This window comes from Paramormyrops kingsleyae, chromosome 10 (genome assembly GCF_048594095.1).
Source record: "Paramormyrops kingsleyae isolate MSU_618 chromosome 10, PKINGS_0.4, whole genome shotgun sequence".
Lineage (NCBI taxonomy): Eukaryota > Metazoa > Chordata > Actinopteri > Osteoglossiformes > Mormyridae > Paramormyrops > Paramormyrops kingsleyae.
Genome location: NC_132806.1, coordinates 9,193,115 through 9,206,426, shown reverse-complemented (window position 1 = coordinate 9,206,426; position 13,312 = coordinate 9,193,115). Strand labels below are relative to the sequence as shown.

Below are 13,312 nucleotides of genomic sequence, written 5' to 3'. Positions count from 1 at the left end.
GCCTCTGAAAATTCTGGCTCCTGTGAACACTGAGTGCAGGAATGGATTTGTTAACTGTGTAAAGGTAATTGGTGCTTTGAGATGAATGACGCCAGATGGTATGGGACACCCAGAGGGCCGGTGGAACAGTGAGGGCTGACCTGTTAATATTATGGGATTGTATGCACACGTGTGTGTTTGCGGTGTGTCATGTAAACGCAGTTAGGGGTGTGTGACACAAATGAAGGCCTGTGCATGTAGACCAATGGGTCAGTAGCATACAGGCTCCATTTTAGACGCCTAACGGGGCCTGCAGTTAATCTCCCGGGAACAGATGGCCTTGGTTTCCTGTGACCTACTTCCAAGCGAAAACCACAGAGATGGAAAAACCATGGGAGAGATTCCGGAGGTAATGCCCCCCCCCCAAGCTGTGGCGGTCGCGTCTTCCCAAGAGCCCACGGTTCGACAGCTGGCACTCTCTTCCATCGCTCTTAAGGCATGTGTCATCCCCCCCCCAAAAAAAGTCATCTTAAGACTATTGTTCCCAAAAAGTTCACAGGAAGGCCACAGGGTCACTGGAGCCAGGGTACAGGGCAGGGGGGTGTCTGATGCCTGTAACATTGACGTCTTACTCTGCCTGCAATTCTTTGCCAAATCCCCATCATTCAGTGTAATAACTGTGCCCCCCCCCATACACTGACATGATTAAATGGCACTTCTATGGTAAGTAACCTACATTTCTCACTCATTCTCACAGCTGGATTTTCATTTGAGCTTGTCAGGTTAAGTTCGCCTCAGGTACTGTAAAGGCCGGATGCTGCGGGCTGAAGCGTGTGCTGGGCTCTGTGATTAGCGAGCTTTCAGCCTGCGTCCCGTCACGGTGATGATGTAATCTCCAGCGGCCTGTGGGGTGTCTCGTTACGGCGTAATGCCACACGCAGGCTGCCAGTGTGCATCGCTGCCTTCCAGGCTGCGTGGGAAACCCCAGGGGGCGACAGAGTTCTGCCAGCTTCCCACGCTCCTTTCTCAATCAGTTTGCTGCTGTGCTAGTGGTGGACTGAAGGGGGCGCTAGCCCCAAAGCGTCAAACTCACCTACCCTTTACCTATCTGCCTAGTAGCAGTCCCCATATCAGATTTATTTATTTACATTATTCTTCTTTCATTGGTTATTACGATTATTAATATGAATGTGCTGAGAATGGCTTCAGTTACTAGTTAGTAGTATCAAAGACCACAGCACTGTTATCTAAACCCATCAGCAAACCAGCTTTGGAGGATCTGGTTGAGCGCAGGTGGCTGCGATGCTTGGCTGCGCAGCTCTGGCAGCGTATGGGTCACCTGCCGATGGGACGGGCAGTCAGCTGCTCCAGGGTTACCTGGGTTCCCCCAGCGAAGCGCTACAAAGAGGCAATAGGGTTTTTCAGGGGGGGGGGAGAGAAAAGGGGGCTGTGCAGTGCCCTGCCATACATGGAAAGGTGGGAGAGAAAAAGAGAGAGAGAAAGGAGGGAGCAGAGTAGAGAGGTGGAGAAAAGGGGAGGGGGAGCCCGTTGAGCAGGAGGGGTGACGGACACTGTGGCGCACGCAGAGGAGCAGGAGAGACGTTCTCCAGACCTGTGCGCAAGGACGGGTCGTGACACCAGAGACAGAGCGACCGTGCGATTCTCCACCGCCGGCGTCCCGCTCAGCCCGGTAAGGCGCGCCGCCCGGATCCGGGTTCGACTGGCACCCCGCTGTGGGAGCTGCTCCGCCTGAGCCTTTCAGCATGACGCTGAGTGCCAAACCCGCTTTATTACTCTCCCCCGGAGCCATCGCCTGACCTCTGGGTGCCACCGGGATCCGTTTAGCGCTGACCTCCTCTCTGGTGTAGGGGGCACTGTGATTACGCCTTGCAGAAAGGTGGGGAGACTGCAAAGACTTTCCAGAACGCTGCGCTCTTTTCTATTGTGTCTGACAGGAAAAGAAACGGCTGTGTGTGTGTGGTCCAGGTATACATTTCAATGAGGGGACAAAATGTCCCCACAATGTGATAAAAACCTGTTATTCTAACATTGTGGGGACCATTTTTTCCAGGGAAATTCAATTTAAAAAAAATCTGTGACTGCAATCAAAAAACCCAAGGCTGGGTGGGGGGTGGGTGTTTGACTGCAGCCTGTCAGTATTTTTGTTGTCTGAGGTTTATTTAGGAGTCTGGGGGGATTGCAGAGGGCAAGATTTACAGCAGGGGAGGGTCAACCAGACAGTAGGGGAAGACAGGGCTGAAGGTAATCATTAGGCCCCACCCAACTGCCCCCCTCCCCCACACCCCCACCCCAACCTGCTGCATGCTTCGCTTTTCCACTATGAAAATGTCTTATTGCTCCCGTTGTCCTTTGGATCTTTCAGTAGTCGTCTGTGTCTGCTGACTGTCTTCAGGCCCGACTGCCGTTGGGGGAGGGGGGTGTTGATTGGCATGGAGGGATGGGGTGGGGGGTGGTGGTCCATGTGTCGAGATGGTGAAAGCACAGCCTAGGAAGCAGAACGATGGAGAGAGACGCCTCAGCAACTGCACGCCATTCCGTCATGGAGCAGACAGTCTCCAAACACAGCACCCCAAAGCAGAGTTCAGCAGAAATTTCCTTAGAAGACGCCCCCCCCCCCCTGCATGTTTGAGGACATGCATGTGACCTTCCCCTCTCTGTATTAACGACCTGTGAGCTCAGCCTGCTGGGCGTATGGAGGCCAGAGAGGGAGGAGGTGACCGCGGCGGCAGGCCCTCACCGGGGCCTGCCCGCCGGCCTGCCTCGCCGAGCCCCCTGCTGGCACAGTCATGCTATTGTTCTGTTATTTTAATTCCCCCAGCCTTATAAACAGGGTGATAAATCCTAGGGGGCGGGGGGGGGGGTGGCTGGGCAGGGGACAGTCTGTGGTCTGGGAGCCGGTGATTTATGCTGGATTCAGAATCTCAATTTATTTTTACTGGGCGTATCGTAAAAAATCACCCCGTCCGCTCCCTCCGCGACTGGGAATACTGGGAAAGGAACTCTGACTCAGCGATGGTGGCGGGCATTTTCATACTGAACTTTGGGATGACGCTTCCCGGACTGTGCCCCGTGCTGTGTCTGTTTTCCGGAGGAACGTGGGGCGCAGAACAGTGTGATGTGGTCACCGTACGGGAATTGGGTAAATTGGCCTGGCTTTTTACATCAACGCATTAACCGACATACACTCCATGCAACGAAATGAATAAAAATGTGACTGAAATGATTACATGCAAAATGATTAAATCAGAAAACTTTGTTAGTGGCTCTCTGTCTGCATTATGTTTGTCATGTCACCTGTATGTCCTGCACATGTGACACGTGCTATCATGGTAATGGATGCTCTCCTGACTCCCTTTATGGTGACCGCCCATGTCCCCGTGTCCCCCACAGATGACCCCCTCTGAGCTCCTCCTCCCCAGCTGCCCATGGCAGCTGCTGGTCCTGCTCCTGAAACTGTGGCTGTCATGTGTGGGTGCCGTGGGGGCGGCCAATGGGACGCTGTGTACCGCCCGTGGACCCGCCTCCTACATCCTGGTATTCACCGGGCACTGGAGTCCGGAGACCTTCCCCAAGCAATACCCGCTGTTCCGCCCGCCGGCACAGTGGTCCAAGTTGATAGGTAAGAACGCAACATGGGTCAGGTGGGTGACATCATGTGAGCAGACCCCCCCCCAACCCCAGCAGTTCTTAGTGAGTTAGTCCCTGACAGACTGTATAACCTGTCCACACCTTGTCCTGTGTTGGAAGTTTGAAGACTCACAGTTGGCCTGTTAACTTGCATAAGCCCCCCTCCCAAGTGGCCCGCCAAGGTGGGGGGGCCGTGGCCTAACAGCCAGCAGATGATGGTGAGCCTTCTGTGGTTCTCGTCTGTGCATGGCACGTGGGGTGTGGGGGCCGGGTGGCACTGGGGGGCCCCGCGTGTAGGGGGGGACTTATTGTACAAACCACAGAGGACAACACTGATGGATTGCAGGTGTCAGCGTCCCAGGACGTCCTGCGCCTGGGGGCCGGTGCATTCCCTCTCCGTCATGGTGGACCAGGGATTAGCCATTAGCCCGCCAGCATGGTGGAATCTGAATTTTAATCCTCAACCCCCCCCTCCCCCCCATTTATGGTGAAGAAATATGACTGAAGCAAGGCCTTATATATTCATCGGGGGGTGTAGGTCTAAATTTGTGACCATTACCAACTACTGAGCAAAAGCGAGGTACAACAGTCATGCCTTGTGACCTGTCCCACCTCTCCCGCCATAGCGGTGACGCACAATGCACAGTTCCAGCTTTGGCAGGAGGGGGCGCCAGCGAGCCCGGGAGTGCGCAGCTTCGCGGAAGATGGCGTGACAGTGGAGCTGGTGAAGGAAGCGCGCGAGGCTCGCAGGAGGCGGGCGGTGGGGTCGATGTACCGCACTGCTGGCATTCTCACGGGCGTCGGACATAGCTCAACCGAGCTCCTGCTGCAGCCCAAGACCTCCCAGGTGAGCGCTGACCCCTGCTGGGCGCGCCGTGCAATGTTCGGCAGATGTTTGGAAGTTCAGGCGGGCACACAGTCTGATGTCTATTCACTTATAATGACTTATCTACTGTGATGCAACTTCTCTGTTTTCCTTTGAGCTCATAAGATTCCAGAGGGAGAAATGTAACTGTTTATCCAAATATATAATAGCAACCTTTCCAGCACAGGATGCTGTGAGCCCAGAGCCTGCTGTCTGACCCACAGGGCACAAGGACAACGGTCCATTACAGGGAAGCAGCTCCAAGCACCACACACACACACACACACAAAAACACAGCAGGGGGCAGGACTCGAACCCACAACCCTGGGGGCATGAGGCAACATTTACTCCATCGCTGTTTACGGCTTGACTAATTACCTTTTTCTGCCAGAATATTTTCTCCAAGTGCATCTAAGGTGGCCTCCTTCATTTGAGGGAGGTTCTTGAGGACTTCTGTGTGTCTTTATGAGAAATTCCACATTATTGCACCTGGAGGTCTCAGTCCAAGCGTCTTGCATAAAAACGACCTGATAGTGAACGCACACGTGTTTTAAATTCCCTTTCCTCCGATTGTACCAAGCCGATTGAGCTCCTGTTGGCTGTGAGCTGGGTCTGTTTTTAGAGTGGGTGGGCAGTGTGGTTGGGTGAAGGGTTTTTGGGACGTCCTGGGTGGGGGGGGGTGGGGGGGTGGTTGGAGTATTTATAGAGAATTGTGTCAGTGTGAGAAACCTGAACCTCATTTGTGATCATCACTAAAGCACACGCGTATTCCCCACATCTGCAATTCCGACTAATGCTGGTTTACGGCCTAAGCAAGAAGGTGAAAGTGAATGATTGCCCCTTTAACGTGACAGGAAGCGGACCTCAGAGCAGGGATACTTGGTCCTGCTGACGCAGGAAGCCAGTGACCTGTACTTTCAGTGGCACGGGATGATGAGAGCTGGCGAGTGCGTGTGTGCACCCCTCCATTTAAGCACTCATCATTTGACTGGACTGAGAATCCCATTCGAACCCTCATCATCCCCTGGCGTGAGTGAGCATGACGTCAACGACGTTACCGCCACTGGGATGATGTTTGTCAAGCCTGGATAGAGCGACGTGCATCTACTCCTGCTTCCAGCCGAAGTGAAATTGATATCACAGGAGAAATTCCTGGAAAAACCACAGCTTTGGAGCCGGGGAAAAAGGGGGCAGACGGGGTAGGGGGGAGGATGAGGGGAAGGACTCTGAAAGCCATAGATGGAAGGAAATTCATCTATCACTGTTCTTCGTTAAACACGCTTTTCGTATGCGTTAGACACAGAGCGCCAGGTGAGCGATCTGGATGCAAAGCAGGGGGCTATTTCTGCCCGGTTGGGAGGTCACAGCCATCGTGGTCCTGCTATAATGTCCACTCCACCCCTGGCCGATAAAAATAGCTGCATCCTCTCAGGCTGCGGTCCCATACTTTTTGGTTTATTTAATCTTCTTTTGGGAACCTGGCGTCCCAGAAAGCATTAAGCCGTAGACGTCCCTAGCATGATGTCACTGCGGCTCCGGAAACATCCGTCATGAGGAAAGAGGCGCCTAGCCTCACACGGGGAGCGGCAGGGCCGCTGGAAACTCTAAAGTAAGGGGCCTCACTACTCTGAGTTTTGGTGCATTAATGGTGAATGTTTCGAAATAAGTCATTTCAGCAAAGTGTGCCTGTTTTTTTTTTTTTCTTTAAATACCCTGTTGGCTTTTTACTGAGACCGTTCTCCAGATAGGAACCCCCCCCCCCCTTCCCAGCTAGCCTTAGGGTCGCTAACCTCTGTGCTCCTGCACTTCTACTCACAGCTGTCCCTAATGGCAAAAGTAATTCCCAGTCCAGACTGGTTTGTGGGCGTGGACAGCCTGGATCTGTGCGAGCAGGGTGACTGGCGGAAAGAGGTGACCCTTGAGCTACGACCCTTTGACGCCGGGACGGACAGCGGCTTCACCTTCTCGTCGCCAAACTTTCCCACAAACCCTCCGGAGAACATCACACAGGTCAGGAGGTCCTACAGCAATACTTTTCTCTGTGCGTGAAAACACACCTGATCTCCCCTCCCGTCAACTTTGTCCTGTTTCTCCTCTCCAGATCACCTCACAGAACCCTAACCACCCAGCAAACTCCTTCTTCTACCCCCGGCTGTCAGAGCTCCCCCCTTTGGCCACAGTTAAGCTCACCCGTCAGGGCCGGACGCCTACCCGGCAGAATCCCCTGTCCAATCACATCCTGCCTCATGCCACCTTGCCTAAGCGATTCTCAGGTAGGGGCGCGGCCAGGACGTGTGTGCGAGCCTGCACGTATGCGTGGCTGACCGTTTACGGGCAGGAAATCCTGAGTTTATCTATTTACATACTTAGTTACTAATTAACCACGGCCGGATTGTTCTTCAGAGACGCCGCTGGATTGCGAAGTGTCCCTCTGGTCGTCCTGGGGTCTGTGCGCCGGACCCTGCGCCAAAGGCGGGATGAGGCACCGCACCCGCTACATCCTCCTGCGACCCGCTAACAGCGGCACACCGTGCCCCGAGCTGGAGGAGCGCGCCGAGTGCACGCCCCCTAAGTGCGCGGCGACGCGCTGAGCAGACGGCACCAAAGCTCCCGTTATCGTAGCTGTATTTTCACAGTGGCATAGTGCGTCCTGCATCCTTCCAGTGTTAGATCACGCCACGCCCTCTCCTGCTAGCACTCACATCCAAAACATTACTGGCAGCACTGAAATGCACAGGCAGGGAGGCGAGTGTGCACACACATAAACACACTATACAGTAAAAAGTGTTTCTAACGCACTCAATACAAATGTGTGAAATATACGCGGCCCCCCGCCTTTCTTACAACACCTCCCCCAGTCTTGTTACTTTAATATCTATAAAGAAAACGAGTTTTACATTCAGAAAGCTAAAACTCACCATTCCTTTAACTTTTAAAATTACAATTAAGTTTTATTTGTATATATTCTGTATTTTGGTCTTATGTAACCCACAAATAAATATTTCAAAAATGTGCTTTATATTAAGAAGTCTTTACTACCTCCAAAATCTGCTGTCCTTTCCTAAGTAAAGGCTTCGTGTGAACATTGTTTCTTCTCTAATCGAGAGATGTTGGGGGATCAACGAAGACTAGGATCTTATAACTACGGTTATCAACTGGACCAGCAGAATACCAGTGAAATATATGAGAGCTGAGCCTGCCTTGTGCTGAACCGTTAGCTCATACTCTATTGTGATGTGAACGAGTACGTTTGCCATCAAATGTGGTAAGAGAGATCTAGGTGCGCCCCCGTGTGGGGACATATTGTATAACTCCCGCTAGAGCTTCAGTAACCATATAGTAGGGATCAGGGGCCTGTGTAGGGATGATAAATTCCAGCTTGACTACAAAAAATGCAATCCGAGATAAACGGTTTCACGACACTGACTATCAGCTATTCATGTCAAGCCAAATGCTTTGCGGCTTTCGTAATTATTCTTAATCTTTTTAATCATACTCATGATCGCATTTTTTTATTCAGTGTTACATAAACTCAGGGGCGCATTACAGATTTTTGAAACTGGGGGCAAACAGTGAGCAAAAAAAAAAGTATTTAAGCTTTTCCAGTCATGCCTAATGTGGTATTCAGCGAGATTTAATATACTAAACATTTTCATTGAGACTGGCCGTCATACATATAATGTCACAGTGTTATCTGGTATGGATCCGAGTTGTCAATCACCTAGAAGTGGCCTATTAGACAATAGCATAAACAACAGATTTCTCTACAATTTGTTGCAAGTTTAAATTTACCGAGGCCCAGTATATTGTAATGTTATATGTTATGTCATAGATTTATAGCGTTACTCTAACAGATATAATTTCACGTTAGGTCAAACTTGGATAAAGTCCATTTTCTTTGTTGCAATAACATAAATTAGCCTATCACAGATATGGGGAAATTATGCTATCCAGCATAGGCTTGGCATAAATTAAGCCTACATAGAATTTGCGTCTACTTACATTGCTTGCTATTTGAAGGAGCGCTATGACAGTGTCTTTGTTTTTCTTCGGGTTGCTTTTTTCTGTATTGCATACCGCTTCAGTCCGTGTGACCAAACCCGCATCCGGCACAATTTAAGGCTGCTCTCTGGACCCGAAACCCGCAACGGCAGAATATAAACAGAATGCGGTAAATATAAGTGTTTTTTAATACAATATTTTAACTGATATCCGTGAGTTATTTATCATTCGTTAAATACGTAGGTCATCGTGGAAGTGAGAATATTTTAAAACCATGTATAGGCTAATAGGAACGCGTGCACTTTACTCTGTCTACCTACAGAGTGAGATAAAGGGAGACTTTGGGAGCGCGTGGGCGCAGGCACGGAGATGCGCGCGCGTGACGGGGCTCCCACCTGCGACAGGCACGTGCTGTGAGTAGCGCGCGATGATCGACACAGTTTGGCGAGTTCAGACATCACGGTAACCAACCATATTTAGGGATGCTACTTATCAAAGCTTTATTTTTCCCCCTCAAAAGTGGGGGGGACCGATCAGGGTCTCTGTATAACTGGGGTCGGAGTTGTCCCTATGTCCCCCCACCCTGTCCCCCTTCAAAACCTATTTAGTTTTACCTGTCCCACAAAAACACACAGCAGGGGTATGTGGCAGGGGAAGTCGACGAAGGTGTTGACAAAATAGCACACATAGCGAAAACATTAAAAATTCAAAAATGATCGGTGTGCAACTCTGCCTATGGACTGGGTGTATCGAATATACAGCTAGTTTTACTGAATCACAGGATTCTCACGGACAAGCCATTTCGAGAGTTAGGAAAACCCCCTTTCATACACCAGGTAATATACAGACCTCTTTGATTTATACGAGCGCTGTTTGAGATCCGTTATCCTGAAACCTAATCTTCTCCGGAGCAGGTTTGCCCTGTAGCGCCAGTTACCGTGGTTCTATGTCCCGGAAGAAGCGAACCACCGTAGCGATATCGAAAAGATACAGTTACCAATTCTTATCCTCAGAGTTACCCGGTTAAGCAAAGGACCCGGCTGCGTCATACAGGCCCCAGAGGATCGAATTTTAACCTTGCTGTGTGTATATGTGTGTGTGTGGGTTTGCATAGATCACATTTGAGGAAAAAATTGTCCCCAAAATGTAGTAAAACCTGAAATTTCCCTACTTTTGGGGACATCTTTTGAGGTCCCCATTTGGGTAACCTCAGTTTTATAAAAATCTGTGAATGCAATCAAAAAAGTAAAAATGCCAAAAGTCTTTTATTTGGGTTGGTTACTAATGGTTAAGGTTAGGGATGGGTAGAGGTTGAGGGTGTCGTGATTGGGATTAGTGTTGTGGTCATAGGAATGAATGGAGAGCCCCCACAGAGATATACACTCACCTAAAGGATTATTAGGAACACCTGTTCAATTTCTCATTAATGCAATTATCTAATCAACCAATGACATGGCAGTTGCTTCAATGCATTTAGGGGTGTGGTCCTGGTCAAGACAATCTCCTGAACAATAAAAAGAATGTCAGAATGGGAAAGAAAGGTGATTTAAGCAATTTTGAGCGTGGCATGGTTGTTGGTGCCAGACGGGCCGGTCTGAGTATTTCACAATCTGTTCACTTACTGGGATTTTCACGCACAAGCATTTCTAGGGTTTACAAAGAATGGTGTGCAAAGGGAAAAACATCCAGTATTCGGCAGTCCTGTGGGCGAAAATGCCTTGTTGATGCTAGAGGTCAGAGGAGAATGGTCCGACTGATTCAAGCTGATAGAAGAGCAACTTTGACTGAAATAACCACTTGTTACAACCGAGGTATGCAGCAAAACATTTGTGAAGCCACAACACGCACAACCTTGAGGCGGATGGGCTACAACAGCAGAAGACCCCACCGGGTACCACTCATCTCCACTACAAATAGGAAAAAGAGGCTACAATTTGCACAAGCTCACCAAAATTGGACAGTTGAAGACTGGAAAAATGTTGCCTGGTCTGATGAGTCTCGATTTCTCTTGAGACATTCAAATGGTAGAGTCAGAATTTGGCGTAAACAGAATGAGAACATGGATCCATCATGCTTTGTTACCACTGTGCAGGCTGGTGGTGATGGTGTAATGGTGTGGGGGATGTTTTCTTGGCACACTTTAGGCCCCTTAGTGCCAATTGGGCATCGTTTAAATGCCACGGCCTACCTGAGCATTGTTTCTGACCATGTCCATCCCTTTATGACCACCATGTACCCATCCTCTGATGGCTACTTCCAGCAGGATAATGCACTATGTCACAAAGCTCGAATCATTTCAAATTGGTTTCTTGAACATGACAATGAGTTCACTGTACTAAAATGGCCCCCACAGTCACCAGATCTCAACCCAATAGAGCATCTTTGGGATGTGGTGGAACGGGAGCTTCGTGCCCTGGATGTGCATCCCACAAATCTCCATCAACTGCAAGATGCTATCCTATCAATATGGGCCAACATTTCTAAAGAATGCTTTCAGCACCTTGTTGAATCAATGCCACGTAGAATTAAGGCAGTTCTGAAGGCGAAAGGGGGTCAAACACTCTATTAGTATGGTGTTCCTAATAATCCTTTAGGTGAGTGTAGATACATAATCTATGTATGTGTGTGGTGTTTGTATTTTCTCACTGTGTCATGTGTGTATTGTCTCAAAGTCTACAAATAGTCTCTAAATTGCCAGTAGTGTGTATGTGTCTTACGATCAGGGCTGGACTGGTCATTTGACTCATGGGGCATTTTTCCAGTGGGCCGATGTGTATGTGGGCTGGCAAAATATATCTTGGGGGCCCCCGAAGTTCACGGTGGATTTCCTATCACAATCCAACCCCGCTGATGAAGGATCGGCCCTGTTGCTGCCTGGGGCAGGTGCAGGCTCCTCTGTGACCGACACCAGGAGAGGCTGACAGCCCAGTGTGTCAGATAGAGGGGAAATTGCCTCAAAAATTGTTACAGAACTAGTAATCAAGTCAAGTAGGTTTATTTGTCATTTCAGCCACATACACAGTATACAGTGAAATGAAACATTGTTCCTCCAGGGCCAAGGTACACAAAGAACAAAAGCACACAAACAACACAAGACAATACATGTGCGATATACTGGACAAGACAACGTACAGTGCAGTCGACAGTAGTAACCGTGCTGGTCTGAATGGATATTTGAATAAACAGTATTATAGCAGATACAGTATTATGACATATTCTGTATTTTTAGCAGCAAGAGAGCAATAAGTAGTAAATAAATAAAAGTGCAAACAATAGTTGCAGGACAGACAGTGTGCAGTATATAACAAATGGCAAATGAAATGCAGCTTGTGATTCAGTTCTGATTCAGAAGTCTGATGGCCTGAGGGAAGAAACTGTTTCCCATACTGGCAGTGAAGGCTTGTGTGCTACGGAACCTTCTGCCAGACAGAAGGAGGGAAAAGAGGGTGTGGGAGGGGTGCGTGGGTTCATGCACAATGTTGGTGGTTCTGCAGATGTAGCATGACGTGTAAATGACAGTGGGGAGGGAAACCCCAATGATCTTTTTTGCTGTCCTCACTAGTTAGGGTTTTGTAGTGCGAAGCAGAGCAATTCCCGTACCAAGCCACGATGCAGCTACACAGGTTACTCCCCGTAGTCCCGTACCGAGCCACGATGCAGCTACACGGGGCACTCCCCGTAGTCCCGTACCGAGCCGCGATGCAGCTACACGGGGCACTCCCCGTAGTCCCGTACCGAGCCGCGATGCAGCTACACGGGGCACTCCCCGTAGTCCCGTACCGAGCCGCGGTGCAGCTACACGGGGCACTCCCCGTAGTCCCGTACCGAGCCGCGGTGCAGCTACACGGGGTACTCCCCGTAGTCCCGTACCGAGCCGCGGTGCAGCTACACGGGGTACTCCCCGTACTCCCGTACCGAGCCGCGGTGCAGCTACACGGGGTACTCCCCGTAGTCCTGTACCGAGCCGCGGTGCAGCTACATGGGGTACTCTCTGTATTGGCACCAAGGAACGTGGTGGTCTGGACAATCTCCACTGAAGATCCATTGATGTTAAGTGGGGAGTGGTCACGCCAGGCCCTACTGAAGTCAACAAACATCTCCTTTGTCTTGTTCACATTCAGAGACAGGTTGTTGGTTCCACACCAGTCCATTAGCTATTGCACCTCCTCTCTGTATGCCGCTTCGTCATTCCCACTGATCAGACCCACCTTGGTTTTGTCATCAGCAAACTTGATGATGTGGCTTGAGCTGTGCATTGCTGTGCAGTTGTGGGTCATCAGTGATGTCATGATACTTTTCCCTACTTCATTTGAGCTCCATAGGATATAGAACTAAAAGAGACATGAAAATGGGATATCTGAGCCATGACTCCATTACACAGGAAACCTGTACAGTGTTTTTCAAGACGTTTGGATGACGTTTAAACAAATTATTTATTTCACATAGTTTTCTCTTAACTGGAGGATTTCAAAACAGGTACATTTGGAAATCCAATTTATGGTATGACGGATTGACCATCCATCCATTTTCTATACCTGCTTGCCCGACATAGAGGTCACAGAGATATAGAATACCATTATATTTATATGAATTATATTATATCGATGATATATTTAAATGGAATGTACATAATGACTAATAATGTACATGTCATATAAATATGAAATAGCTATAGCTATAATCTGTAGCTATAACCGTCTGATTATATCGATAAGAAACGACTTTGAAGTCGCTTATCAGCTTTGCGAAGCACTGCTTTGGTGTGGGCGCAACGCCGCGCTGCGGCCGGCAGGAGTCGCTGCGCGCCCTGCGAGCACG

General features: G+C 49.6%; 1 protein-coding gene across 1 annotated transcript; it reads left to right on the top strand.

The window, feature by feature from the left end:
• The first annotated feature begins 1,471 nt into the window (after positions 1-1,471).
• Positions 1,472-7,506, top strand: spon2a (spondin 2a, extracellular matrix protein). The gene is made up of 6 exons (XM_023833898.2): positions 1,472-1,669; positions 3,391-3,619; positions 4,254-4,474; positions 6,311-6,502; positions 6,594-6,765; positions 6,896-7,506. The coding sequence occupies exons 2-6, from the start codon at positions 3,391-3,393 to the stop codon at positions 7,081-7,083; spliced, it is 1,002 nt and encodes a 333-aa protein (XP_023689666.2). The 5' UTR covers positions 1,472-1,669; the 3' UTR covers positions 7,084-7,506.
• Positions 7,507-13,312: the final 5,806 nt, after the last annotated feature.

Coding starts and splice junctions, on each gene's coding strand:
- spon2a (XM_023833898.2), top strand. CDS start 3,391: ATGACCCCCTCTGAGCTCCTCCTCCCCAGCTGCCCATGGCAGCTGCTG. Junction 3,620..4,253: donor ACAGTGGTCCAAGTTGATAG/GTAAGAACGCAA, acceptor CTCCCGCCATAG/CGGTGACGCACAATGCACAG. Junction 6,503..6,593: donor CTCCGGAGAACATCACACAG/GTCAGGAGGTCC, acceptor TCTCCTCTCCAG/ATCACCTCACAGAACCCTAA.